At 37.6% G+C, this 27,529-nt stretch overlaps 1 protein-coding gene across 1 annotated transcript; it reads left to right on the forward strand.

The window, feature by feature from the left end:
• Nucleotides 1-4,701: 4,701 nt before the first annotated feature.
• LOC139710892 (excitatory amino acid transporter 3-like) lies at nt 4,702-25,536 on the forward strand. Its single transcript, XM_071622815.1, has 8 exons — nt 4,702-4,944; nt 5,873-6,120; nt 16,660-16,702; nt 22,098-22,408; nt 23,273-23,506; nt 24,027-24,221; nt 24,595-24,729; nt 25,335-25,536. Exons 1-8 carry the CDS (start codon nt 4,702-4,704, stop codon nt 25,534-25,536), a joined length of 1,611 nt encoding a protein of 536 aa, XP_071478916.1.
• Nucleotides 25,537-27,529: the final 1,993 nt, after the last annotated feature.

Genomic DNA, 27,529 nt, shown 5'->3' on the forward strand with positions numbered 1-27,529 from the left:
ATAAGTTAGATGTACCCTTTCATCCACCAAATTCTCAGGGTGGATAATTCAGTTCAAATTCTGTCCAGGGGTCCGAAAAGCCAGACTACGAGTTCTTGTCACTCAAAAAATCACCCATTTTCCGTACACGTACCCAATAAAATATAGTCCCCTCAAATTCCACCAGAAAAGCTTTCATCTTCTAACCAAAATGTAATTTGTAGAGGAATTCATACTCAATATCTACAGCTTTTCAGTTTTTTGCCAAACTACATCATTGATTTTTAATTTATTTTTTTCTTCATTTATTTTGGTATCTTTGGTACGAATTTGTGAAGGGGTCTCGGACATTCCATTGTATTTACGGGTGTGAGCCCTGTATGAAATGTAAAAACGATACACACAAAATTACAAGAAATGATCGGAGATAGATTGAGGACTTGGGTAGTCAGATTAAAGGGTATCTATTCATTTCAAAGGGATTTCAGGTCAATTTTGTCAATACGGCGTGACGGTTATCAGTGAAAATGAAAATGCGTGTCTTATTTTCTTATCACGTTCTATTTTCTTAGCATATATTAGATTGTTTTCTTTTCTTTTTCCTAGAATTCATGGTCTATTTCACTCCACCCATAATACGTCAACTAGCATGTCGTTACTGAATCATATTTTTAATGTGTATCTCTTCCTCTATATTCTCTGTTTGTTTGTTTTTTCATTTTTGTGCCGATTATTTCACAAAAATTATTGTTATTTATTGATTTTATTCTTCTTTGATTTTTTTGCAGTGACTATAAACGTGATACATGTGTGAGAGAGTCACAACTCCTTGCACGCAAAGATCCCGCTTCATTCATTCATTGTAAAGAGCAGAGTGCATAACCCGGTAAAGCGGTCCCGGCTCACATCGAACTGGACCCGATAATGGACATGATGGAAGACCAGCTAGTGCAGCTGATTACATACTTTTTTTCATGTATGTTACATATTAAATTCTGAAAAATCTCTATTTGTTCCTTTTATTTTGGTGCTTTTAAGGCAAGTTTTATATTTATACAGCTGAAATATGAGATTTTTGTCATCAACTTTGCCGAATGGGATATTCATAACGACTGGTCAAAAAGTGTTTTTTGAAAAATTTTGAAATTTCAGAATGTTATGATAGCTTTGTTGTTTCCTATCCGAATTTGATCATTTTTGCAATGTTCTGCAGGGTTTGTTTGTTTTTTCTTATGAAATTGATTAAAATCTGAAGTAGATTTCTTCTTTAATAAGACATGTGGAACTGATGACGAGTCGACTTTTGTTGTTTCTCATGTTAACAATTTCTTCCAACTTCACCGTTTAATTACCAGCACTATCATCATTTTTTTTTTCATCATACCTCTGTCATTCTTAATTCAGTCTCGTTAGTATATTCACGACTCTGACAACAGGAAGAATGCTATGATAATTATCATCTTTCATGGTGGTGACAAAAATCTCAATCCTGCAATTATGAGCATCCTCTCCATCTAGTTTCGCTCATTCTTTTGACCGTTGTTTGGTTGTCACTTTTTCTATTGCTGTAATTGGTCTTTCTTTTCAGATAGTGATTCTATGCACAAGTGATTCGATCTTGTGGATGTTGGGGGGGGGGGAGTGGGATGGTGGGAGTCGTTTTGTGTCATTTATTTGTTTTCTTTTTTCCTCCTCATCAAAGTTCAAAGTCTGAAGAATGTGGTGGGCTCTTATTATAGTTCAGCCCTTTTCTTATACCCAGCAGAGCAGATAAACATCCATGCGACCTTTATCGCTGTTTTCTGTATTGCATGCTTGAAAGGCCAAAACGATAAAAACAAAGGAGACAATGAATAAAAAGAAAGAAATCTGTGTTTCGCGTGGTGACATCGAAAAAGAGAATGTTCCCGTGAATGTAGTCGCCGAACCTCATTATTTATCTAGCACGAAACTCAGTCACTCAGAACATAGAGTGCAAATAACCATCTCGTCTTATTGTGTGTGTGTGTGTGTGTGTGTGTGCTACATTTCTTATGCTGTTTGACTTGCCTTAGAAAAAAAGATTTCAACAAAATCGATCGTTGAGGTGCTTAAAGGCATATTTTACCATTTGCAGATGAAACAAAAACCCAGCATTAGTGCTCTAAAATAGTTTTAAAATGTGAGTTAGGGGTAGAAACAACTACTGTGAAAATTTGAATCAGTACAATGGATGCTAAGTATTGTTAAATATAGAAAATGTGAACAATAGCTATAATAAAAATGTTTCAATACTAAACCGTATACTGCTACGGTTTACTGAGAAAAATACTGACATCTCCTTATATCTTAGGCTTTATTGCAAAACTTTTATATGGGAGTGTGTTTTGTGGCACAACAGACCTACACATATGCATGAAAGGTGATATCTGGAACATTTTTCAAATGATTGCTCCCAAAGGTAAATCGGACCTTTAAGGCTGTGAAATGTTAACGTATCAATGCGCTATAGCAGAACGGTTTATTCCTACACATGCGAACCACGTACATGATATGCAAATAAAGAGCTTCATTGCAAAATGAACTATGCACGCCATTCTTAAACATTTCAAAGTATGTCCACCATAAGACAGAACAAAATTAAACCTTTTTCAGTAATACCTCACTATATAGCGACATAACAAGGACTATTCTAAGAAGCATAATTCAAACTATCGTATATTCTCCTATTGTTTTCTCGCTTTTTAGCAGCTTTAATCACAAATATCTCAATTTAGCAAGGATGGAGTTAGCTCGTTTTGTGATAAAACTCTTCAAATGTAAATCAGATGGCATGATGACCCTATCTCTATCATAAATCAACGCATGATTAATAAAAGAGGCAAGGAAGTAGGCTCACAGCGTCAAATTTTTATCTTGACCTATTTTCTTTGTGTGCAGCACGTTTTGATGCCGAATCTGAATCTTTTCCACTCCACAGCTGACTGAAAATCAATTTTTGTTTGTAAGCATTTGCGTGTGTGCTGCACTTCTAACTCTGTGGTCAAGATTGAAATATAAGCGGTGCTATTTATATGTATCGTGTGAAATGCAAACAGTTCCGCTTTGGTTTATCAGGATGCTGGTAACGGGTAGCGTTTTGGTAAATGGAAGTCTCTTATATGGAGAGCCACATGAAAACTAAGTGATTGTTCGGAGTTGGTCGGTGAATTGTATGTGTTCCTGTTTGTATTAGTCTAGTAATTTTCCTGTCATCAAAAGTGAGGATAATTACATTGCATTAAATTGAAATTATGATGTCTCAGCCACCTGTTATAGTGACTTTAATCATCTTCTCTTGAAAAAAAAAAGATCTTTTGGGAATGTCTCTTAATCCCGCAGCGCGCTTTCGGCAAACACGACACACCTAAACAATGTGTTCCATATTTCCATTGATCACCGAGACCCTGTTTCGTGTTCAAGTTTCGTTGTGATTAAGGGATCTCCTCCTATTATTTCAGGGATTGTTTTCGGTCTGAGATTGAATCACGAAATGAGACTAACGGGAAACCATTCAGTGCATAGTTAATAGTTACTTGGTGATTTCCCCGTGTAAAAAGAACGGAACGGTATTCATCATCATCACATCGGTAAAGCAGATGTAACATTGTCTGTTCTGTGTTAAATAGTCCTCTCTGATTCCATTTTTTTACGCTGCAGAACTTCCGTGTTTCATAATCATTTTTATGATCTTAACTCTTTATGTGCCTATAGGCACTCAGCTTAAAATGCCAAGCTTTTACACTAGCTCTTAGTAGGCCCTATATTCTATCCAAACTTTACTTACTTGATTAGCAAAAACACTAAGGTACAGATATGTGCCTCAGTCTAAACAGGAAGGCTATGATGAATGCACGGTAGTGATGGGGGGAGGAGGGGTTACCCCTATTCTTTGACAATATTAGTTTTCAAAAGTCTCAGGTACCAGTCGACGAAGAAGGTTCGACAGCGCGCTTGTTGAGTACAGCAATGGTTAAGTATTAGGAAATGAGGCTTACGATCATTCACATGATCGAGTTTTTGTTAGTTCGCATATCGTGCAATTATTTGCAGCTCTGGAAAGGCAAATACTGAAGGAGGCGTGGTTTTCACGAAGGACAACAATCCATTCAGATCGCCTATTTTCTTTGTCATTTTGATATTAAGGTTTCCTACCCACCCGGGCCACCCCCTTCCCATCTTAAAATATTTTCCTTCAACGTTTCTGTCTTTTACACGCGATATTACTTTACAATCTCCCACCCATACCCACACACACACACACACACACACTCTCTCTCTCTCTCTCTCTCTCTCTCTCTCTCCCACTCTCTCCCTCTCTTTCCTTGCTTTCTTATAATATGCACGCTTACGCACGCGTGTGTAAACGGACAAAATACACATCCTTCGTCACAAACTACCAAGCAACAAAAAACTCGTGATATCGCACAGTGTGTTTGGGTATAGGGCAGAGTCTGTGTATCACCGCACCTGCTAGAGGAACTGGTTACCTGAGCCACGCCAACAAAGGGACGGAGTATTGTGACACGGAATACAATCCTAGCATCTATTACAAGCATCTTGTAACCAGTCGCAAGTTTTCAGAGCTTAAAAGACTATCATTACAATTCAAGTGGATTTGTTTTTGGAGGCTTAGACTTTGATTTCATCAGGCGCTTCTCGGCAGTGGTAGCAAACTTTCGTAAACTTCGAGACGACATCACAATGGGCAAAGACATGGAGGCGAAGCTGGAGGAGGAGCGGAGCAGCGAGAGCTCGCGAGACTCGGAGGGGTCGGGCCTCCGGGGCTTTCTGCTCCAAAACCTCCTCCTCATCCTCATGCTCCTGTCGCTCGTGCTCGGCTGCGCCATCGGGTTTGGGATCAAGCTTGGCACCGACAGCGACTTCACTGACGACGAGATCAAGTACATCAGCTTCCCCGGGACTCTCTTCCTCAACATGCTGAAGGTATGGCAACAAAATAGTATGCCATGCCATCCTGATCAATGTCTTTGCTTATTTTTTTTTAATTGTTTGTTTGCTTCTCCATTCGTTTGTTTGTTTTTGTTTGTTTGTTTGTTTGTTTGTTTGTTTGTTTGTCTACATGTTCCATTGTTCCGTTTTAGTTTGTCTCCCATTTGCTTTATTGTATATGCTTTCCGTTGTTTTTTATGATTAATATACTCTTTAACTTTTATTGTAGGACTTACTCCGTAGTTATTGTTGGCATGTATTTCTTTATAACCTTAAAGGGGCGTAAACGCAACAGATGAATGTTGACGATAACACCAATGTTCGTGGAATGTTGCCGTAATAGTTGAGGTAGTGAAAGTAATATTACATGGAGTGTGATAGCAGACGCAGTATAGTAGATGCAGTAGCAGTAGAAGTAGTAGTAGTAGAGGTAGTAGTAGTAGCCGCAGCAGCAGCAGCAGCATCAATAGTAGCAGTAGTAGTAGTAGTAGTTTTTGTTGTTTTTGTTGCCGTCGTCGAAGTAGTAGTAGTAGTAGTAGCGTTAATAGTAGTAGTAGTAGAAGTAGTAGTAGTAGTAGTAGTAGTAGTAGTAGAAATAGAATTAGTATTTGGTAGTAGTAGTAGTAGCAGTAGTAGTAGTAGTAAGATTGGAAAAAAGAATATTATTGTCAATCGTAATACCCAAACTTTGTGAATGATACGATACTCGTGATGGTCATGAAATAAGTTCTCGTTGTAGGCACAATTATAGCAGCAGCAAACTCTTCCAAAAAGTCCAGTTTCCCGACTGAATTAACTGTCAAGGAATGTTTTGCTGCGCATACCTTTCGAAGTTCAGCATATACGATGGCGTATTTCAGTGTACTCGTTCGACTATACCGGTTTGAGATGTTTTTGTTGGGCCACCTTTCCCCTATCCAAGGTCATGATCATCCCCCTGATCGTGTCCAGCCTGATTGCCGGCATGTCGTCGCTGGACCAGCAGGCGTCCGGGAAGCTCGGCCTCCGGGCCGTCCTCTACTACTTCACCACCACCTTCATCGCCGTCATCCTCGGCATCATCCTCGTCATGTCGATCAGGCCGGGGTCGAGACAGAGTCGAGACAACATCGACAGTACCGGGTCCGTAGAGCAGGTCAACACGGCAGACGCCTTCCTCGATCTCCTGCGGTGAGTATAGTGCTGATGACAACACTACGATGGTAATGGTGCACGTCGCGAGACCGACAACCACGAGTCATACAGCCCACGAGTCATACAGCCCATTAGTTCGACATTAAGCTATTAAACAAAGCCAACGAGACCGACACCAGCCCCGTATTTTATCTGTCAATCTCGTGGGCTGTTTTCACCTAGTGTCGAACATAATAAATGGGCTTTATTTGCCTATAGTGTCGAATTCATGGGCTGTATGACTCGTGAGCTGTATGACTTATGGACGTGTTTTCAATGTCGAACTCGTGGGCTGTATGACTCGTGGGTGTCGGTCTAGTTAGTAGTGGGATGACCCCATATCAACAACTACAATGGTTGTACTTAAAAGCTGAATTACAGCAGAAACAGTACTATGTGTAGTAGTAGGAATAGTACGTAGTCGATTAGTAGTAGTAGTAGTAGTAGTAGTAGTAGTAGAAGTAGTAGTAGTAGTAGTAGTAGTAGTAGCAGTAATAGTAGCAGTAGCAGCAGTAGTAGTATACTGAAGTAGTAGTAGTAGTTGTAGTAGTAATAGTCAGTAGCAGTAGTGATAGCAGTACAAATGATATTGATGGTAACAATGATAATGATAAGTGTATCAATTACTGTTATTATAATCAAAACTATCGGTTTTTATAATCACTATTATCATCATCATTATCATCAGCATTACTAATATCTTTATCATTGGTTACAAACATCTTTATCATTGATTACAAACATAATGATCACTATACTTCTACTACCATAATCAATTAAGAAATCAACTCCTCCCTCGAAATCTCGGAACTCTAAATGCAGCTTATAGTCATTTATCTGTCAAGCTATTAGGAGGTTCATGGCGAGCTAGCTTAGCATGCCTTACCTCCTTTGTTAAACATCAACAGCAACAACAACAAAAACAACAACAATAACAACAACAACAAAAACAACAACAACAACAGTTATATATATCACGTGTCGGTATCTTCAACTATTGACTGCCGGATACGTTTGCGTATATCGTATAAGCACCTTTGCAGAGGAAAAAGCTCGCGGTACGAATGAATTGTAACCAATGTTCACATTTCATGCATGAAATGCATGAAATGCATCAAATGAAAGAATAGGTTATCTTTCCATTCATGTATATTTCTTAAAAGCATATTTATCATTTTGACAGCAAAAAGTTGCAATATGACTTGGTTTCATTTTGTTCTTGGACGCACTGTATCCAGGTATAGGTCGATGACAAAAACTTTTCATATTTGAAATGCATATTCTTGGTCACAGTCTTAGATGAAAAATTTAGATGAGTTTCTGCGTACTATAGTTCTGATAATAATGGGCTTAATACAAACATTCATAAATCTTCGGCGCGTCCCTCTTTTTTAATTTTGTGAGACTGACATGCAAATATTATAATAGTGATGTGGCATTTTCTTTTTTATACGTTGTGCTGTCATCAAACTGATTTATAGACCGTTGAATTTATCATTATCACTATCGATATTAATAATAATAATATTATTATTATTATCATCATTATTATCATCATTAGTATTATTATTATTATTATTATTATTATTATTATTATTATTATTATTATTATTATTATTATTATTATTATTATCATCATCATCATCATCATGATTACATTTTCGTTGTGATCATGATGATGATTGTATATGATAGGCATGTTATAATTAGTATCAATAGTGTTATCAAAACAATCATTCTTTTCCGCTACACAAGTATCGCTTGGAAATGAGAATTTTCGCGAGAATAGCGAGGACTTTTATTCTTAAGAAGGCTTTATCCATTGAAGGAGTGGGATGAGGGCTGAGAATCATATCACTTCATTCCAAGTCAAAAAGTATGCATAGCGGCACAGGGCGAAGGAAGCGCCCTAATACGCCTACTTCTATTGACATGATGGAGAGTTGGGGTCTGTCTATATGCACTTTGGCGGGTCTATACATGAATTCACAATGTAGGTCTACATTAATTGGGCTATGTAATGTTCACAGCCCCAACCGCCAAGGACGTTACTATTAGAAACGTACACGAATACATACACGCGATCCGTTCGGCCTATAGTTCATCATACGTCCTATATAACTGCTGCTTTGTATTAAAATTATACGAATCAATCAAAACAGTGTTTACATATTCCGAGTTCTGGGACGGTAACATGGTGTTATGGTTAGGGTTAGGGTTCTTTGCAAAGAGCAAAGAAGATGAGAGGATACGCTCTTGTTCATAGTCATTATCAGTAAGACTACGGTCATTTTTTAACTTTTTTTTTCATCATAATGTCCCCGAGAGTTTTGCAGGTAGTCAGACCAGTATCCATTTCCGTATCTATTCTCCTGTCTAACTGAACTTATGATGTATACAAGATAAAGAAAATGCAATCAATGGATAAAAAGAAAATAACGAAAGACCAGACGAGATAAATCAAAACAAAATATTTCAGCTTCTCTTGTTTTGCAACAACGCATCAGACATTAGTTATTGCTGAATATTTTCCATCTCTATCTCAATATGGTTTCCTTCCATACAGTCAACATTTTTGTGATGCAAAATCATAGTGCTAGTAGTCTCAAAGGGAAACTCTGCCCTGATATTATGACAACAATGATAATAACGATAATAATGAATACCATTTATAAAGCGCTATACTATAGTTTCTAAGCGCTGATATACGTGGAATAACAGAAGAGTGAAAGCGTAGCAAAAAAAAAATGGGGGAAAAACTGATAGAACATTCGTATAGTTTCGCATCATTTTCTCGAATAAGTGATAAGGGTCAAAGACTATGAGAAGATGTACTTATTTTACAACCTATATACCGACGTTTGTACCGTAGAAATATCAACCCAATTTCCTCCCCCCCCCCCCAAAAAAAAGGTATTTTTTGATGAAATATCTCTTTCTGTTTCGGTTGATTTCATTTGGCTGATTTTATTTTATGTGGAGAGAAGACACGAGGTCCAAAGTTGACGTGAGATTATGCCCTTTATATGATCACCTTTATACGCCCAGATCGCTGTCAACAGTGTTAAGGGATAACATTATGGTAACACAATCATGTTTAAATTAATGTAGTCTAAAGCCTTTATTTCATAGAATGTCAAAGAAAAGTATTATGACAATCAAGAAAACAAAAGCAAACAAACAAACAAAAGCAACGCGTTCGATCATCTGTCCTGAATTCCATGTTGATGATAACCTAAACAAGGTTACAATTTTTGACATGTATCTTAATGTTTAGAAATAAACCACTGGTTTGTACTATTGAGACTATAGGTAACAAGAAATTGTCATTGGTCGTGGCTTGTCGTTATCGGTGTTTGTATATAGGAAGAAATAACAATCGATCGTAAGACGAGCTGCAACCAGCATGATGCTCAGCCACTGGTAATGTCTCACTCTCTTACGATCTGTTACGAGTGAAAGAACGACGGTCGTACGACTGGTACTTGATGGTTTGCGACTCTCTGCCTCTATAGTCGCATTGGTCGGAATGTTGAGCGCAACTGTTCTGGAGAACGTGCTCTTAAGGTCGTATATCCCTTTTGCAAATGGTATGAAATTATGCATGGTTGAAGAACATTGTCTCCCAGCATCGTGTATACCTCAGAGCTTTGAATTTTAAAAGAAGACATTAATAACTGACCCCATTCACATGTCACTGGAGAATACGCTCCCCTTTTGTTGTTGTGTTTGCAAAAACGTGACCCTATTAAAAAAATCATTTGCCCCAGACAATACTGATATCAAATCAGACCATAATAAGTTATAAACAAATCAAACATTGACATCTAAGATACAATGTTATGCTAATATGATTTATCCACGAGGACATAATATCATATGTCTCAATTTGGTAACGAGAATAAAGGTTCGATTTTTTTTTCCGAATCCGAATAGATTCATTGGAAATCTACCATACTATTGTTTCTACTTCCATCATAACGAAGTTTCCATTTTTGTGTAGTTGTTGTTGTTGTTGTTGTTTTTAAATCTGAGGAAAAGTCTGAGTTGTCTAATATACCTCTACAATATATCATCTTAGCAAAGGAACGTAATTTTCGGGGTTGCAAAATATTAGTTTCACACTCAACCGGAGGCAGGCTTGAAAGAGCTATACAGTATCCCCGACCAGTCGCGCGTTTTATGTCGAGCTTATAAATTAATACATTTCACTCTTGGTCGCAAACATCTACGACATGCATTTTTTTCCATTGTGTGAAGTGGAATTCTCTTTTAGTTGTCTGCTCCGTAAATTCTTGATCTTTTGATCTCGGAATAACTTCTTATTTATTACCTTTTGATTCAATTATTTCTTGTTCGACGGGTTTCTCAGCTTTGTGTAACTTGTCCTTGTACTGAGTTGAATTGTGCTAGTTTTTCCATCAAACGACAAAGTCAGTGTTGTTATGATCGCTATAGATTATTTACGTGAGTCAATACGTGTTGAAGCTTGGAAAATAAACCAAAATGCCTGGATCTATCTGATAGGCTGCTTGTTTGTTTGTTGTTGTTGTTGTTGTGGGTTTTTTTTTTTTTGAGGGGGTTACCTTAACAAAGGTGCATATAAGAATCCATTGTTGCGATACATAAATGCATCGATTACATGGCTTCAGGCAATCCCATAAATACAATGACCTAGCCAAGACCTGAACCCTAAATTCCCATGGATCTTTTTTTTTCTCATAAATCATGTGAAACCGTATTAGAGTAAATAATATTATATGGTATATAGGCGTATCTCTTTGTGCTCGATTGCCAGTTGAACACGATGATTGTAGGTGTGAGATCTGTTGCAAATTTGTAGGTTCTCGTATCGGCTTGTACCCAAGAAACACAAGGATATTAAATAGTTAAATGCATTTTTCATTGTTGATTCATCTGGTGACTTGCGTTTGGTTGAACCTCTAGTCTGTATTATTATGTTCCTGTCCCTCTTTTTCCCAACAATGTAGAGCCGGACAGAGATCATAATTATATCGTGTATTTTGTGAAGATGAAGTTGCGACATCAACTTTTATTGATAATCATGTCACAAAAAGCAAAATCGCAGTATGTCGCAAACGCAATACGGCCTTTTAGTATAATAGTGTTTGATTACTTGTCTTATAAGGTTCCTATACGTATGAGACTAATCTGTTGGGTCACAGTTCATTACTCTGGAGTTTCGTTATTCCAAAGATTCGTAATACCTAAAATGAAATGGAACAAGGTTTACTATTCCAAAAGTTCGTAAATTAGAAAACGAAAGTAGTTGTTGTCCACACATGATGTCATAAACTGAAGTAGTCTCCTTATCCAGTCATTGCTACACCAACACTTAAACAATTCATAACTTTTGCATTGATTATCCGATTTTCTTCAAATTTTCACTGATGTGTTCTACTAATGTTGCTGCTTTCATTCAATCCACATTGCTCTTTGGGTTTTGCTTTCCTTGGTCGCTCTGACTAATAATCGTACTTGTAATGGATCATTATCATCGAAAGTGGTCGATGGAAGATTCTGTTGACAACGCTAGCAGCTAAGGCAATGAGCAAATATAGAATGAAAGATTCACTGCTGTTGATATTCAGGAGCGAATGCTCCAGGCGTATAATGTGGGGTAAATAAAACCGCCCCTTCGCTTTTCTATCCAGAAACAAAAGAAAACAAACAAAAGATGTAAAACCCTGAACTTTAAGCACTCGCTCCTCAGAGAGTGCTACAGTCTTTCTTCTGAGCCTCCCTTGTTCTACTGAACTCTGCCAAAGACGGGCATTCAAATCATCAGTGGTTTTGGGTGGGTTCTTATATTTTACATAAAATATCTCTTTACAAAATGTGTGCTGTTGATGTTGTTTTTGCTTGTTGTTGCTGCTGTTGTTGTTGTTGTTTTGTTTTGTTTTTGCTGGCATATACAATGAAATCAAGTGATACAATCTACGCCTTTATTTCCTGAAAACTGGTCATTTTGAGATGCGACTGAAATACAGTGCATTCCATATCTGTTGGCTCTGGATGGGAAGTGTTTCTTGAAGGCTGAACATCGGATACCACTATTTCTTGAGTCGTCATCAATTTGCATCAACAACACTTACTTTCTTTATGCCATACAGCTCTCAATTTTCGACATCAACGATGAAAAAATATGTCAAAACAATTAGCTATTACACAAATTCATATGAGCAGTTTTTGGCTCAAAAGCAATGTTACTGACTTTGGAGCGTGTGGGAGTTTATGACGCTCTGTGTTTGCTGTCTGTGTGGTTGCGGAAGTGAGCTCCTCAAAGAGTTTATTTCTTCACCCTTCTCGTTGCTGTGAAAAGCGGATGTGGACCGTGCCCATCACCTTGGCGAGATGTTTATTGCTAAAAATGAAATAAATGTCGGGTTCTTGCTAACAATTGGTCTAATGATTGGCTAGTAGCCAATCCCAATCCTTCAGATGATGTGTACGAACACTGGCACTGAAAACGATGTCCTTCCACACCTCAAAAAAAAAGAGACTTCAAATTCATGTCCTTGCATCACAGTTTGCATCTGTTTGGCTCATAATCATTGTATAATCTTGTGTGGTATAGACGCATCGCCTTGATATTCGTGAGACCATGGAGCAACCAACCAAACAACAATATTTCTTTCCAACTTTACACAATTACATTGTACAAACAAACGTTCGTCAAGGTGTTGCCAGTTCACACGAAAGAGAGCGGAGAAAGCCAACCAGTAAAATCGGCTAGATGACAAAATCGACAATATTGAACTCGATGGCTAGCTTCAGTCTTTTTTTCGCTGATATGAAAAAACGCTTTATATTTACACTGTACTAATAAAGGTGCCACCGTCTATGTTTGTATTTCTCACATTGTACGCCTTGTAGATATGGAAACATGAAATAGATATAAAAGATACGAACATACAGGGAGGAGGAACACCCTTCAACCTTCCTGCAACATATAGTTAAATAAGTCGTGAGACAAATGCATTCGACAGTGTCCTAGTAAAAGTATTGGGATGGTAAGAAGGCTCAGTCGGTGGCGCATCTGTCATGCCCGTAGATGAAACGGCTTGGGTTTATAGAGTCCCCGAGCACAGAAACATTTTGTCCCTCGGCACACCGCACCCGCTCGGATAGGCACAGAGCCTGTTACAATCTTATGTTCAACTTGACGAAATTGAGAATGGTTTTGCTATAACTGTCAAGACTAACTGGCTCACCTAAAATTTCGTTCAAGAGGATTTAGTTCACACTCAGGCACAAACAACATGAGCTCCGAAAGTATTATGGCTTCATTCAATTACAAAGAGCAAGCGCATTGTACCTCCCTAAATAAAGGGGGATTTCGTCAAATATTTGATTGGTCCTGAGATACCAGAAAGAACAGAGGAAATTTCCTTCCTGAAGTAAACTGACTATATACGTCAATCTCTCGTGGATGTTCAGAGATTACCCAGTACACCGCAAACAATGATTTTCCTTCTGTGGTGTTTCATCTCTCTTTCTCAGGGCACGTGATAATCAAGTCATGGTTGATATACAGTGTATATTTCGTTTACCTATACAAATCAGTGTATAACTTTTTTTTACATCCTTTCTGTTTCCGTTACGCCTATATTCAATTCAATTCATTTTATTTCCATACTTCTCATTTGTGGACATTATAACAGAAATCAAACAAGTTCTTTCACCTTGTAAACAATGTGCAAAACACAACAATATACATGGTGATAACACAGTAATTATATGTAATAACTGGTCAAATTTGAAATCGAGATGGGGTTGATCAAAGAAAAGTATGGCGGGACCTACATGAAAGCAAGCTTGTTTGGCTGTAAGCCCCGAGTAATCAGTGTTTGTGAAGAAGAAACGGAGAACGGATAGTAGATAAGACCAGATGATGTAAGGGTGCCAAATAAGAAGGAAAAAAAACTAAAATGTGAACTATTACTGTGACCGAGATATCATTGGTTTCAGGAGGACAACATAATTTGCATAATCATACAGCCTACTTTGGTATATACATATGTACACTATAAACTGCTGTTGCATTAAAGCTATCGCCAGGATATGATCAGTAAGACACAAGAAGTAACATGTACAGCTATCAAGCCATTTGGTGTCCGCCGTCAAGCTCTGTATAGAAAGTTAGAGAGAGAAAGAGGGAAAGAGGAAGAGAGGGAAGCGAAGTAGAATGTGGAATTGATAATGATGAATTCGGAGAGCCTGACAGCAAGACTCAATAATGGAATCTGCAGCGTGTTGACAAGAATGTTTGATCGGACAATAACATACCACAATATTACATAAGGCATTACAATTATTCAGTTTCTGCAAGATATGCACTCAATAAAGACTCTTTGAATTTGCGTTTAAAGGAATATAAAGACAAGCAGCTTGTTATTTCGGGGGAGAGGTCATTCCAATATCTAGGGCCTGTATACATTATCGTTTTTTTTTAGCGCAAATTGTTCGAGTACGCGGAAGGTGAAATGCGTCACTTTGGCGGGTAGGATGATTATGAATCAAATAGTTTTTCCTGAACATGCGAGTGAAAACATCGGGTAACATCCGGTAACTCCTTGGTAAATTATATCTAATTTTTATGAAAGATATTGCACTGAAATCATGTCATCATTTCTCATACAAAACACCAGCAAGTGCAACTTGTCATAGGAACAAGTCTATGTTCATAGAATTATTCAAGTTAGAAATAACAGATATTGCTATGTGGAGGAGAGCCAACGCTGCTCTTAATTATCAAAGACGATTGCCCTTCGACCTGACAAATCGGGCCACCAAAACTTATCATTTCTCCAGAAGTAGTGGCCGGACGTCATCTATTTCTGGTGACCCAGAGTCACCTGATACCTTGATAGAAGAAAGTAAACATTATATGTACGTATAATGAAAAATCAACGCAAAAATCACAAGCTACAAATGAAGATTTTCATCCCTTAGATGACAAAATTATAACTCACGCAAGTTGGAGTGCAGAAATTGCCTACCGAAAGAGATGACGAAAAGTCGAACATGCAGGAATGCTATACATTTGAGAGAAAAACGGGGCGTTGAAGCGAGAAGTCCACTCAAGTGCGCCGGGACACGCTTTATTGTGAGGAACAAACTTTTTTTTTGAAAGGTCTATGGCAACCATTGTGAACGAATTGTCGGATTAACCCAAATCTTGGTTCGCACATGCATAGGCAGCATTCTGTTCAGGTTATGTAAAGTATGTAAAATATCAAATAGCATGCAGTACTGACTGTCTGCTAAGCTTCTGCTGGATTTTCATGCTTTGTAATACTGTCAGATACCTCTCACAAAAAAATGGAAAAAATGCGCTTAGAAATGGAATGATAGCACTGCTTGCAATTAATTCCAAAAAAAAGGAACTTTGCCATGAAATACCCTTAATTAAAGATTGGCTGATTTTGAAAAAAAAAAACACGAAAATGAGACTTTTTTTCGTGTGTTCTGGAAAAAATCTATCCCGGGTACCTATTTGTTGGTTTTGTGATGCTACAGAGCTACCAAAACACACACACACACACACACACACACACACACACACACACACACACACACACACACATACACACACAGACTAGTGAATTAAGGAATGAATAATAGGTTTCAATTCGTTCCCAAATACCAAGATATAGGGTAGCTTGCAGGGGAAAAACCTTAATAAAACAGTCGTTTTTCATTGTCATTGTCAATTGTCACTCACACACACTTACACACAGAGTTGAGAGGGAGACATCGATAACATGAAATAAGGTGCTGCGATCATAACTCACGTTATTTCATATTCGACCTTCTTAACATGCTTTCACGCAAGGTTCTGTTTTACAACGTAGAGCATATCGCATTAACCATAAAGTATTCTTACGTGCCGCGATGGCACCTTTAGAAGGCTGAAAAGAAATGATGTACTATTGAACCCTCCTGGAAAATACATGTAAACAAGATGGGCTCGGAAGGGATACTGTTCGCGAGAGGTATCGTATTTGGCGTAAATTTGTGTTGAACTCCATAAAAATACACTCCATTTACAACCTTGCAAACATGCAACTAAATAAACTCTCCCGTTATTATAATGATGATACAGCTGCCACATGCAAATCACATGCATAATTATAAGACAGATGTGCGAAGCTTTGTTAACACTGCATAAACACGTTTGCTATGATTGTCAGTTGAAGTCATTGCTATTGCCATGAAAACAGCAGGAAACAACCAATCAACTTTGATCATTTCAGTTTCGAGTTTACAAATTCTAAAAATGTCGTAAGAAAATGCAAGAAGGTATTGCGAGAGCTTAAGATGTATTAAAAGTAAAAACGTCGGAGGTGAAACCTTCTTTGGTAATCTGCAATAATAGAGTGATAGCCCTTAGTGAGAAAAACACACTTTGCATATTAAAGGAATACGTATTATGAATTATGATATTTGTTTAACCTCTTTTGTGCATTTCTTTTCTTTTCTTTCTTTCTTTCTTTCTTTCTTTCTTTGCAGGGGAATGTTCCCAGAGAATATCATCGAAGCATGTTTCCGAACTGTAAGTATAAAATCCCGAATTAAGCATGTTTGTATTACGGCGTATAAACATTGTAAAACAGAAAGTGGTTTTAGTTTTGGATGGTAAACTGCTGCGAACAGTGTCAAAATTTTATTATTACGGTACTATAATAAACAAGGCAGCATCGATCAATAACTTAAAAACGTTCTTTACGGTAAGACAGTAATGAGCAAGACAAGGATATTCCTCATTTATTTAGGTGCAGAAGTCCAATCCGATTTGGGTTACTTTTTAAATTCAATTCAACTCAATTCAAATGAAATTGAAAATAAATTTCAATCAGCAATACATTTCTGTTATCTATATATTTTTTGAAGCATTAATTTTGATGGATCATCTTTTTCAATTCAATTGAATTCAATTCAAATGAAATTCAATTTCCAATAACACATTTTAGATATCGATGTAGATGTTTTTTTTTTCTAACATTTGGTAAAGGCCGTCTTTTTCAAATCAATTCAATTCAAATGAATTTAATTCCCAATGCTACATTTTCGTTGTCAATTTTTTTTTATTAATATTGTCTTTCATTCACCGCCCTTTAGTATATATCGCTGCATCTCAAAATGCTTAATTAATAGTTGATATTAGATTTGTTGTCGTTTAGCACCGACTGACGGAATATACCGTTGAGGAACTCAACACTTCTGATTCAAAAAAGCCATTCACAGACGCGTCCAAAATATCCGACGTGAACAACAACTTGAAAATTAGTTGCCTGTATAGCACGTACATTGACGTGTTGATGAGTTCAGACATGATAGTGCTTTCATGTTTTGTTAGTAATAGGATATGATTGCACATCAAATAACAAATATTTATTTATGTAGGAAGGGTAGATAAATAACCTTGAAGATTTTCACAATGTCTCTTCTTTTTTTTCTGTCTGGAATCTCAGCTTAAATCTACTCATACAAATTGTCACATACTTTTCCCCCCTTTGCTGCACATTCTTTTTTAATGTCACAGTGGGTACTAAATCTGAATTCGTCGTACCTCCTTTCATGTAAAGATGTCTACTCCGATAACTCGACGCCATTGAAAGTGTGAGGAAAAGTGAAACAAAAGTGAAACCAGGTCGACTTTTCAATTGTAAAAAATCAAACTTTAGTGTAGTATTCGTAAAACCCTTTTGGTTTCTCTCACATGAGAGGCTAATAGCTTCTCTGTAACCTGTCGGTCTGGCATATCATTCTTTTCTTTCTCGTCTTTTTCCGGATTAGTAGAATTTTATCAATAAAATGTGGTGAAGGTTCGAGGATAAAGGAAATCGCTTATTTGACGGATTTCCTCAACTATGTTGTTGATTACATATTATATAAGGATGAAGTTGTATACCCTTTTACTCATTATTCTCAACAAACTGGACATACACGCAGCATGAAACTTGGTTTTGTACAGAACCAATTTTACTATTACCCTATTCCATAAAAAATGACAAAATTACAAATCGTCTTTCATTGTGGTATTAATCGTTAAAGACCTGCAACTGAAGGGAAACATATTCACTTTGGTAGTAAGAATATATTGTTGGTGACACCATTTTTAATCCCATTATCACATTGTTTCTCAACTCATGATCCTGCACACTAATCAAACTGTCATATTAGCCTACTTAGCCTACATCGCATTCTTTTCTGACAGCTACAAAATTCTGATCACAACAGTGCTGCCAAACTTTCACAGATGAAAATCATGAGTTAGGGCATGCATAAGAAGAGAATGTATCGTGGATATATCCATACACATTATATACACACACACAAGCACACACACACGCACACACATACACACACAAACGTGTTACATAATATACGTGTATATATATATGAAGAGCTTTCAACCAAAAGGAGCTAAATCCATTGAAAAAAAAAATGAATGATTTAGCGCCTTTTGGAAGCACTATTCTTTTTGTTGCTGTACTTGTTCATGTTGTATTACAAACATTTCAACCATTAATAGTAATCTTAAGGCAGTGCTCATCGTTTTTGACACACTGTACTTTCTTTTGGGTACTCTCTAAACTTTTGTTTGTCCCTTACTGGCAATGGCAAAACATTTTCATCAATAAACTAGAAAAAGGGAAAATGATGACTTAATATTGCAGCCCCTGCGCATGCGTCAAGTCGTGTGTTTGGTCAATCTGACTGGCATGATTGAGCCATAAGAAATGCTGACTGAAATCAGTAAATACCTGAGCGACGCTGCTAAAAATGAACTTGAAGTCAACGTGACGATGTCAAAGTCCATTTTGAAAGAACATAAAGTGTGAATTTTCTGCTGTTGACATTGCCATGTTATATCGCCATATTCGATGTTACACAAGAGTCATAACCATTAATAATTCAAGTGGCAATGCTTGTCTTGATAGACCACTAGATTTAAAAACACGATTACGCCCTGTGTATTGGTACGTATACGATGGAGGGTTGTGCACATTCATTTTGTACGTGCATGTGAAGGTGTGTATTTGTGTGGGGTGTGAGTGCTGTTGAAAATCTAAAACATAATTGTTCAGGCAAAAGTTCATTTACCTCCATCATAACTGTTCAGACACATAGAATTCTTTCATCAATAACTGAATAGAAACCACTGTTTAGTTATTGGGGATTATTGTATAGCAACAGAATTTTCGAAAGCTTCTTATTGCTAAATCTACGACAGATTTTGTAAACTATGGGACCACATTTTTAAGATATTGTAGTTCCTGTTTCTCTCCAATTGGCATGAGATTGTAAATTTCTTTATAATTTTGAATAATTACTTCTATATCTATCACGAGTAATTGGTCATCAAAGAAGGTGTCTCTAATAGTAATACTGTAGAATACCATGAAGCTACCAGTTATCTTAATAGAACTGGTTAATCTGTTGATATCGAGAATATTGGATCATGGTTTACTCTAGGGAGATATTTTCATATTATATTGCTGGGTACTTGTCACTATTTACCCATCTCCTATACCCAGCTGCAAAGCCATATCAACCCTGGCCACCGATGTGAAACGGCCTTCCGTTTATAAGTGTAATATGATGGAAAATGGGCTACTGGCGTCGATCAAGGTTAAGTCAATGGCGCTGATGTTTGCAAAGACTCGTAGACGTGAGAACAGGCATGTGAATCTGTGTCCTACTATGTGCAATAAAAACCAATCGATCGATTGCCCCGTATAAGTACGCGAGGGAATAATTTCTGTCTGTGATATTGATAGAGGAATTCCTCGCCCCCAGTGACAAAGGATTATAATTATTACGTGTAATCCAAAAATTCGAACAGTTCGTCCATCTGAGCATTAAATTTTGTGACGTTATTCCGAAGGTTCGTTATTCCGAAAATGAAATAAGGTTCGTTATTCTGAGTTTACAGTGATTCCGAAAATGAAATAAGGTTCGTTATTCCCAGTGTTCAATAATTCCGTAAGGAAAGAAAAGGGTAATTATTCCGAAGACTCGTTAATCCGAAACTGCAGTGAAGGTCGTTAAGCCGACATAGATAACGCGTACTACAAACCTTTGGAATTACGAACCTTCAGAATAACAACCCTTCGGAATAATGTCACAAATGTTCGAACTGATGAATTCCTTTTCGTTTTCGGATTAAAATCATCTGTTGTCAATCGGGGTGATACAATGATATAATCGCAATCATACAATACATTATGTCATAACACATAGTATGCAGGACATCATGTCAAAAGAAAAAATAGAAACATTGTGTTACAAAATTATTGTGCATCGAGAATGAAATTCACATCTTTCCTAGTAAAAATGTCTTGTTATTTCATAATCTCTCTTTTACCATTCAGTGTGGGGTATTTCTTAAACACTCTTGTAATCATTATAATTTTATGATTTTTGTGATTTTCCTTTTGGGTTAAGAGAGATATCTAGGTAACCAAAAAGAAAAAAAATCTTGTCCAAGGATGAACGCACTCCTGACAGGACTCGAACTCAAGACCTAAACGTCCAAAGACTTAACCACTATGTCGTGTACGAGCAAAAATTTCCATTCATATTTTGATCAGAAATATGTATATATATATATATATATATATATATATATATATGAAACACAGTGCTTGCTTATATAGCGCATATCACTACCTTAGTGTCTCTATGCGCTTTTAGGGAGAGGGATGAAAACAAAAAGAGAAATGGTTTGATTGACTGGTTGATTAATGGATTAACAAAACTGTGCAGGTTAGAATTTCCAATAACAGATGCAGATGCAAATGCAAACAGACTACAACAACCAGATGCTTGCTGAAATAAAATATACCATATCATGATATACTATTCCACATGTTTACTCACAACGTATCGTACATGATGAATAACGAGGAAATGAATATCGTATAATAAAAAAGTACAATCCTCCCGAATCACGGCGGATGTTTCACACTTTTTTATTTTCGATATTAGGAAAGTGAAACATTGTCTAGAGCGGAATATGACGTATATACTTCCTTTTCTAAAATAGTGAAACTACAAGCTGGAGGTTACGACTGCATGATTTTTCAATTGCACATTGGCACTATTTCTTTTTTTTTTTTAACTCCAAACAACATTTTGTGGAAATCAATAAAACTACTATTGAAACAATAGCTGCAAAACTGACCTTCAAACGAAATTTCAGAGCATTATTCGGATTTTCACTTAAATCAGCCAATCTTTTAGACGGGAAACAAATAATTCGTTGATAGCATTGGTGGTTTTTTTTAAGATAGAAAAAAAAACAAATGTGAAACTTTTTGTTGTCTTTAAAAAAAAACATGAAGAAGGAGAAGGAGCGTTAGTTGTATTACCTTAGACAGGCAGTTTATAAATAAATGGGTACTGAACAGCTAACTATTCCAAAGGTTCGTTTCACGCGTACGAATCATGAGGATTTTATTTCATATACTATTTACATACTTATAACATGTACATATGTATTACACACTAAATAAAGCTTCGCGACAAATTGTTAAAGCCACTTTGTGGTTTGCAGATTAGGTTTTTTTCTCATTACGATGCTGTGACTGTGTTAGCTGATGCACTTAACTTTGAATGAATGATATTACCTAAATGCCCTTTTCACTATTCAACATCTCACAATTCTTCTGATCCACTTTATGCGAAAAACAGAAATAGCGGAAAAAAAGGGAAATCCTCAGTGTATATAAGATAACGCATTGACGTCAACACTTTTTTTTTGCGTCATGTATGAAATTCAAGCCATCATCGTTTTAGTCATCCATAATGAGCCTGTTTCACGTAAGGTCATATGATCCTGGTGAACGTCATTCGTTACTTTTATTCTTTAAACTTTATTTTTACCTGCCTCTCGTATTTCTTTCTCGTTTTTTCGTCGGTCGTCTTCGTCACGACTGTAGTACAAGACCCGTCAGGTCACCGAGGTTGTCGAGATGACCACGGACTCGATGGTGACAATGACTGAAGCCACTGGACTGATGGTGACGGAGACTACGATCACGGCCATGATGCCCAATACGACGTCGGGCCCGATGACGATCTTGGTGTCGCAAGGCGGCTACGAGTACAAGCCCAACATTCTCGGACTGGTCGTCTTTTCGTGCGTCTTCGGTGGCGTGCTCGGACGCATGGGCGAGCAGGGCTTGCCGCTTCGTAACGTGATCAACTCCCTGATGGAATGTGTCATGATCATGGTCGGCTATATCATTTGGTCAGTTATACCACTATTATACCACTGTGATATAAAAGGAAGCGAAATAGATGAATGAAATGAGTTTGTCTATACTGTAACATACAAATAAAAGAGTGAATAACCCAGTAAAGCCCCCCCCCCCCTCCCCCATCCCGAACAAGCAACTGGACACTTTGGAACTTAACCGGCTAGTGTAGCGGAATATGGGCTGTTGAGTCCTCTTGTCTGATGGAAAATGAAAACAAACAAACAATCTATGTTATACTCTGATGTGAATATACTTGACAAGATTCTGGGAAATAGCTATATTCCGTATTCCAACAATGGACTCTCCACAATATTCATGTGGGCTTGATATGATTAATTTGCTACATGACGCCATATGGATTGACAGATAGGTAGAAAGCTAGACAGAATGATGGATATTTAGGTAGAATGTTGGGTGAATAGATAGATGAAGGAATATAAGGAGAGAAAGATAGATCGATGGATTTGTGGATAAACATAAAGATTTTGATGGGGTTTTGTTGCACTATTTCATGGGATTTCACTTTTAAAATGAACAGTTTTACCGTCCTATAACACCAAGATAAACAAGTGCGTCTGAAACACGACTACACCTCTCATGAAACGAGTAAATGGGGCGTTAAAAAACAAAACAAATGTCAAACTAAATCATATTCTTCAGTGTCATATTCCTTTGCTTCAGTTGAGTTGAGTTCAGTTTCATTTATCTACCATCCGACATCCAACAAAAGGTACAACAAAATGCAAAGTATGCATTACACCATCACATGAATTGATCAGTTTGAAAAAGAAAATACATACTTCACATGATGACGTCACAGAGCATACTCACGTTGCTGTTTTTCAATTCGTCAGGTTGTCACCCATTGGTGTCTTCTTCCTCATACTGGGTAAGATCCTCAGCATGGATGACTGGGCCTTGGTCTTCCAGCAGATCGGTCTCTACTCGGCCACCGTGATCGTCGGCCTCCTCATTCACGGCTTCATCATCCTGCCGCTCCTCTACCTCATCTTCACGCGCTCCAATCCGTACAGGTTCCTCAAGGGCGTGGCCCCTGCCATGGTAACCGCTTTCGCCACGGCCTCAAGGTGCGTCAGTTAGGAGTTTTTGAGGACAGCAGACTTTGTAGATTTATTTGAAATCAATATCGTATCATTAATGCCATCGGACAGTGTATCTTCTGCTAAACATTGCTAAAGGCAATGATTACAATTACAATAGGTTCCTTGGGGATTTCCCCAACCCCCAAACGCCAAATGTGTACTACTATCCTAATCTCACATATTTATCAGTGAGACCTTTTATTTTCTCTAACTCGTCCGTGAAATGCAAATAAAACTTGATTTTTAGACATGAAATCTATAGATTTCCAAGTGTTTGCCAACTGTTTGCAGGTACTGTATCATTATGTATGAAAGGTAACACTACTTGATCTATACAGTAACCCAATAATCCTGATAATAAAGACGATAAAGAAAGTAATGGCAAAGATATCGATACTATTTTAATTGCATCATCATCATGAACATTCTGTAGTAAGTATAATCTTAATGGCTTCAAGAATGAAATATTGAAGGAGTTGTTCTGGACTCTTTGTTTGATTGACAGCTCGGCTACCCTGCCCGTCACCATTCGTAGTCTGGAAGACAACAACAAGATCGACAGCCGCGTCACCCGCTTCGTCCTCCCCATCGGCGCCACCATCAACATGGACGGCACCGCTCTCTACGAAGCCGTGGCTGCCATCTTCATCGCCCAGGTCAACGACATCCCTCTCGACGCGGCCGACGTTATCGTGATCAGGTAATGGGACAACCTGTTAAATCTTGCTGAAACAATCTGGACGTCATCTTATTTCCCCCTCTCTCAAAACGTTATAATTACATTATCTGTATCTTTGCAACGGCAGTAAGCTCTGAGGAACGTTCAGTTTCATAACGAACTAGTTGCTAGAGATTTCATCTCACAAATGGGCCTAAACTACATTTAGGTGCTTAGCGTGTGTTAGATGAGACGCATCAACTTAGCAAAAACGTAATAGTATTATTTGAAATTACATCTTTCTTCTTCTTCTCCTCCTCCTCCTCCTCCTCCTTCTCCTCCTATTTCTTCTGCTACGTTATTATTTGCTGTTTGCCACATATCCTGATTTACATCTCTTTTCGCCCTTTTATAGCATCACGGCCACTCTTGCAAGCGTTGGAGCAGCAGGTGTGCCCCAGGCCGGGCTCGTTACCTTGGTGATTGTCCTCAATGCAGTTGGTCTGCCAGCTGATGACATCACACTCATCCTCGTCATCGATTGGTTCCTGTGAGTATGAGCGCAGATCCTTACCATTTACATATCATGACTGATATGACATTACGAAAAGAATCATTTTTCAATAGGTCATACGAGGGTGTGCAAATGAGCACATTATTCTCAAGAGCAAGTGGCACGCCCTCTACTGTCAATGCTACTTTTCTTCTGTCATTAGCTTCTTCTTCTTCTTCTTCTTCTTCTTTTTTACTCATTATTAGTGGGTCCAAGCTATTTTTATTTTGTTATTTTTGTTTTCATTAGGGACTCTAAAAAGGCAACATATTCAACCTTCCTGGTTTGCTTCAGGTGCTCTTCTGGTTGCAAAAGTCTTTAAAATCATGAAAATAAAGTGCAAGACTTTGACACAGGAAGAGACATTTTGAATATGTTTATCTAATAACCATAACCAAATCAAGTTTGACACGTGCCGATGGGAGCCCTACATTCTAGTAATGATTAGGTTTGCCATTTGTTTATTTGTTTGTCTTTTTTTTTTAATTGTTTGACCGTTTGTTGTTGTTGTTGTTGTTTTTTGGGGTGCTTTGTTTTGTTTTTCTTTGCCCACTATGCTGGAATACACGTATATCTATCTCCGTTTTCGCGTTTTCTGACAGTGATCGCGTGCGAACGACTGTCAACGTTGAGGGCGACTCATTTGGTTGCGGCATCATCTACAAGTTCAGCAAGCCCGACTTTGATCGCATCGACCGCGAAAACGCACTCGCCAACGACTACAAACACAGCAACGGCTTGAAGCAAGAACCGATGAGCTTTGTCAACGACGGCATGGATTCAGATTTTGACACTCGCTTCTAGACCTGTTACAGTACTCGGCTTCTAGTGACGCAAGACTGACTGGATTTAGTAAATACCATACAAAGGCCTTTTCTGATAATAATGAGGTCATGTGGGGTTTCGTATTGTCATTTCTGAATGTTGTTATCATCTCCTTTTTAAGGTGTCTGGGCTTTCAATTTAAATTTTTTCTATACTTTGTTGCATTATGCCTCTCTTTATGACAGATTGTTGTTCTTGTTTATGTGTTTTCCTTTTTTTTTAAAGAAAATAGAAATCCGAATAGATATTTTGAAGAAGCGAATCAATGTCCTTTAAGCAGGGGGATAATAAACTCATAAATCATTTACTTTAATAGAAAGAAACAAAGGGCAACTAAAGCAATCATTACAAATAAGGATAATTTCTTCACATTTCATGAGTTTTTCTTGGTTGTTTACATCAACAGCAAAAGATGAGAATGTTGCTTGTTTATCAGTTATTGTTGATCTTGTTGTTTTGGTTCGAGTCGATTATCCTTGTTACATAACCGTATTGCTTTATCATTTTGTAATGTCAGTGACAGACATATTAACTCCATGGCATTTAACAAAAAACAATAATTGAGGTTACTTCACCAGGAAAACTTAATCATCCCCAACAAAAAGTTTCCAATGCTGCATTGGACTTAAAGGTACTAGCCCACATTTGCAAACCCACGAAAATCACAACTGCATAAAACAGGTCCAATACGACTCCAAATACAAGTTATAACAATAACATACCTCACCTGTTGCTCTTTGTCTATACCATTCGATAAAAGAGAGAAAAATCAAACCGGGTCAACCCGACCCAAAATCGAATTACGAGCGCGGGCTAGCTACGTACATGTAACTTACACATGTATCGCATGCATGTAGTACGTACGTGGACCGGAGCTAGCGAGCGTTATACGCATGCATACGGTGCATTTTCATTTATTTTTGTGAAAGTAATGGACTAATTGGAACGAAATTTTGCACAGGTGTTACTGCAATCATACCCAAACTCCATGCTAACTATGAGACCAATTGCTGCAGGTTTACAAATGTGGGCTAATACCTTTAACCCTAAAAAGACTGGGGGGGGGGCCTAAAAGGCCCCCCCCCCCCCTCGACATTTCGCGCGATTACTCTGCAACACCCAATGCTCTCACCGCGATGCTCTATGACTTTTTTCTTTCGAGTTTCCCGCACATTTTGACACCAAATTTGTGATGCCCGGGGGTACGGTTCTGAAGTTACATAACTTTTTGTACATGCTCGCGAGACCAAAAATGGCTCAAAAATGTGATTTTGTGTACAAAGTCAATACAAATTGAGTTTTTTTTTCACATTGTTTATATAAATATGCTTATTTTTACTCTCAATGGCTAAAATTAATTTGTTTTAGTAGAATTATGCTTCAAAAAGGGTCTGCCACAAATTTTGCTGGAAAAAATAACAAAAACAAAAGGTCGAAAAAACAAAGAAATACATAAGAAATTCATAAAACAATAAAATAAATAAGAAATCAATTTTGATACCGAATTTTTTTTCAAGTACATTTGCTAAGAATGCCACAAAGAATATTTAGACCAAAAATGAGTACTTTTGGAGCTTTATTTATTGATTTAGATCAAAAAGTCTGATTTCTCGCATAAATTAGCTTAATTAATCAAAATAAAATAAAAGAAGACCATTTTGGAAAATTTAAATATACGATCTTGTAGATTACATCGCACACTACCATTGTGCAAATTTCCGCGGCGATCGCGCGATCCACGGCCGAGATCTTAAGGGGGGCCCTTTAGGCCCCCCCCCCCCCCCCAGTCTTTCGAGCTACCAAAATAGCCCAGTCTTTTTAGGGTTAACACTTGACGAAATGTTAGATACGCACATTCTTTTTCTTTCTTTCTTTCTTTCTTTCTTTCTTTCTTTCTTTCTTTCTTTTTTTTTTTGAGGGGTGCACAGTTATAATCGTGTGCACAGGTCAGTTCCAAGCACTTTTATTCTTT

Source organism: Diadema antillarum, unplaced genomic scaffold (genome assembly GCF_040938485.1).
Source record: "Diadema antillarum isolate AM-2024a unplaced genomic scaffold, OU_Dant_1.0 seq00001584_RagTag, whole genome shotgun sequence".
Taxonomy (NCBI): domain Eukaryota; kingdom Metazoa; phylum Echinodermata; class Echinoidea; order Diadematoida; family Diadematidae; genus Diadema; species Diadema antillarum.

Excerpts from the sequence above, each read along its gene's own strand:
- LOC139710892 (XM_071622815.1), top strand. The coding sequence starts at position 4,702 with ATGGGCAAAGACATGGAGGCGAAGCTGGAGGAGGAGCGGAGCAGCGAG. Across the intron at positions 16,703-22,097 it reads TCGAAGCATGTTTCCGAACT|TACAAGACCCGTCAGGTCAC; the intron begins GTAAGTATAAAA and ends TCACGACTGTAG. Across the intron at positions 24,730-25,334 it reads CTCGTCATCGATTGGTTCCT|TGATCGCGTGCGAACGACTG; the intron begins GTGAGTATGAGC and ends GTTTTCTGACAG.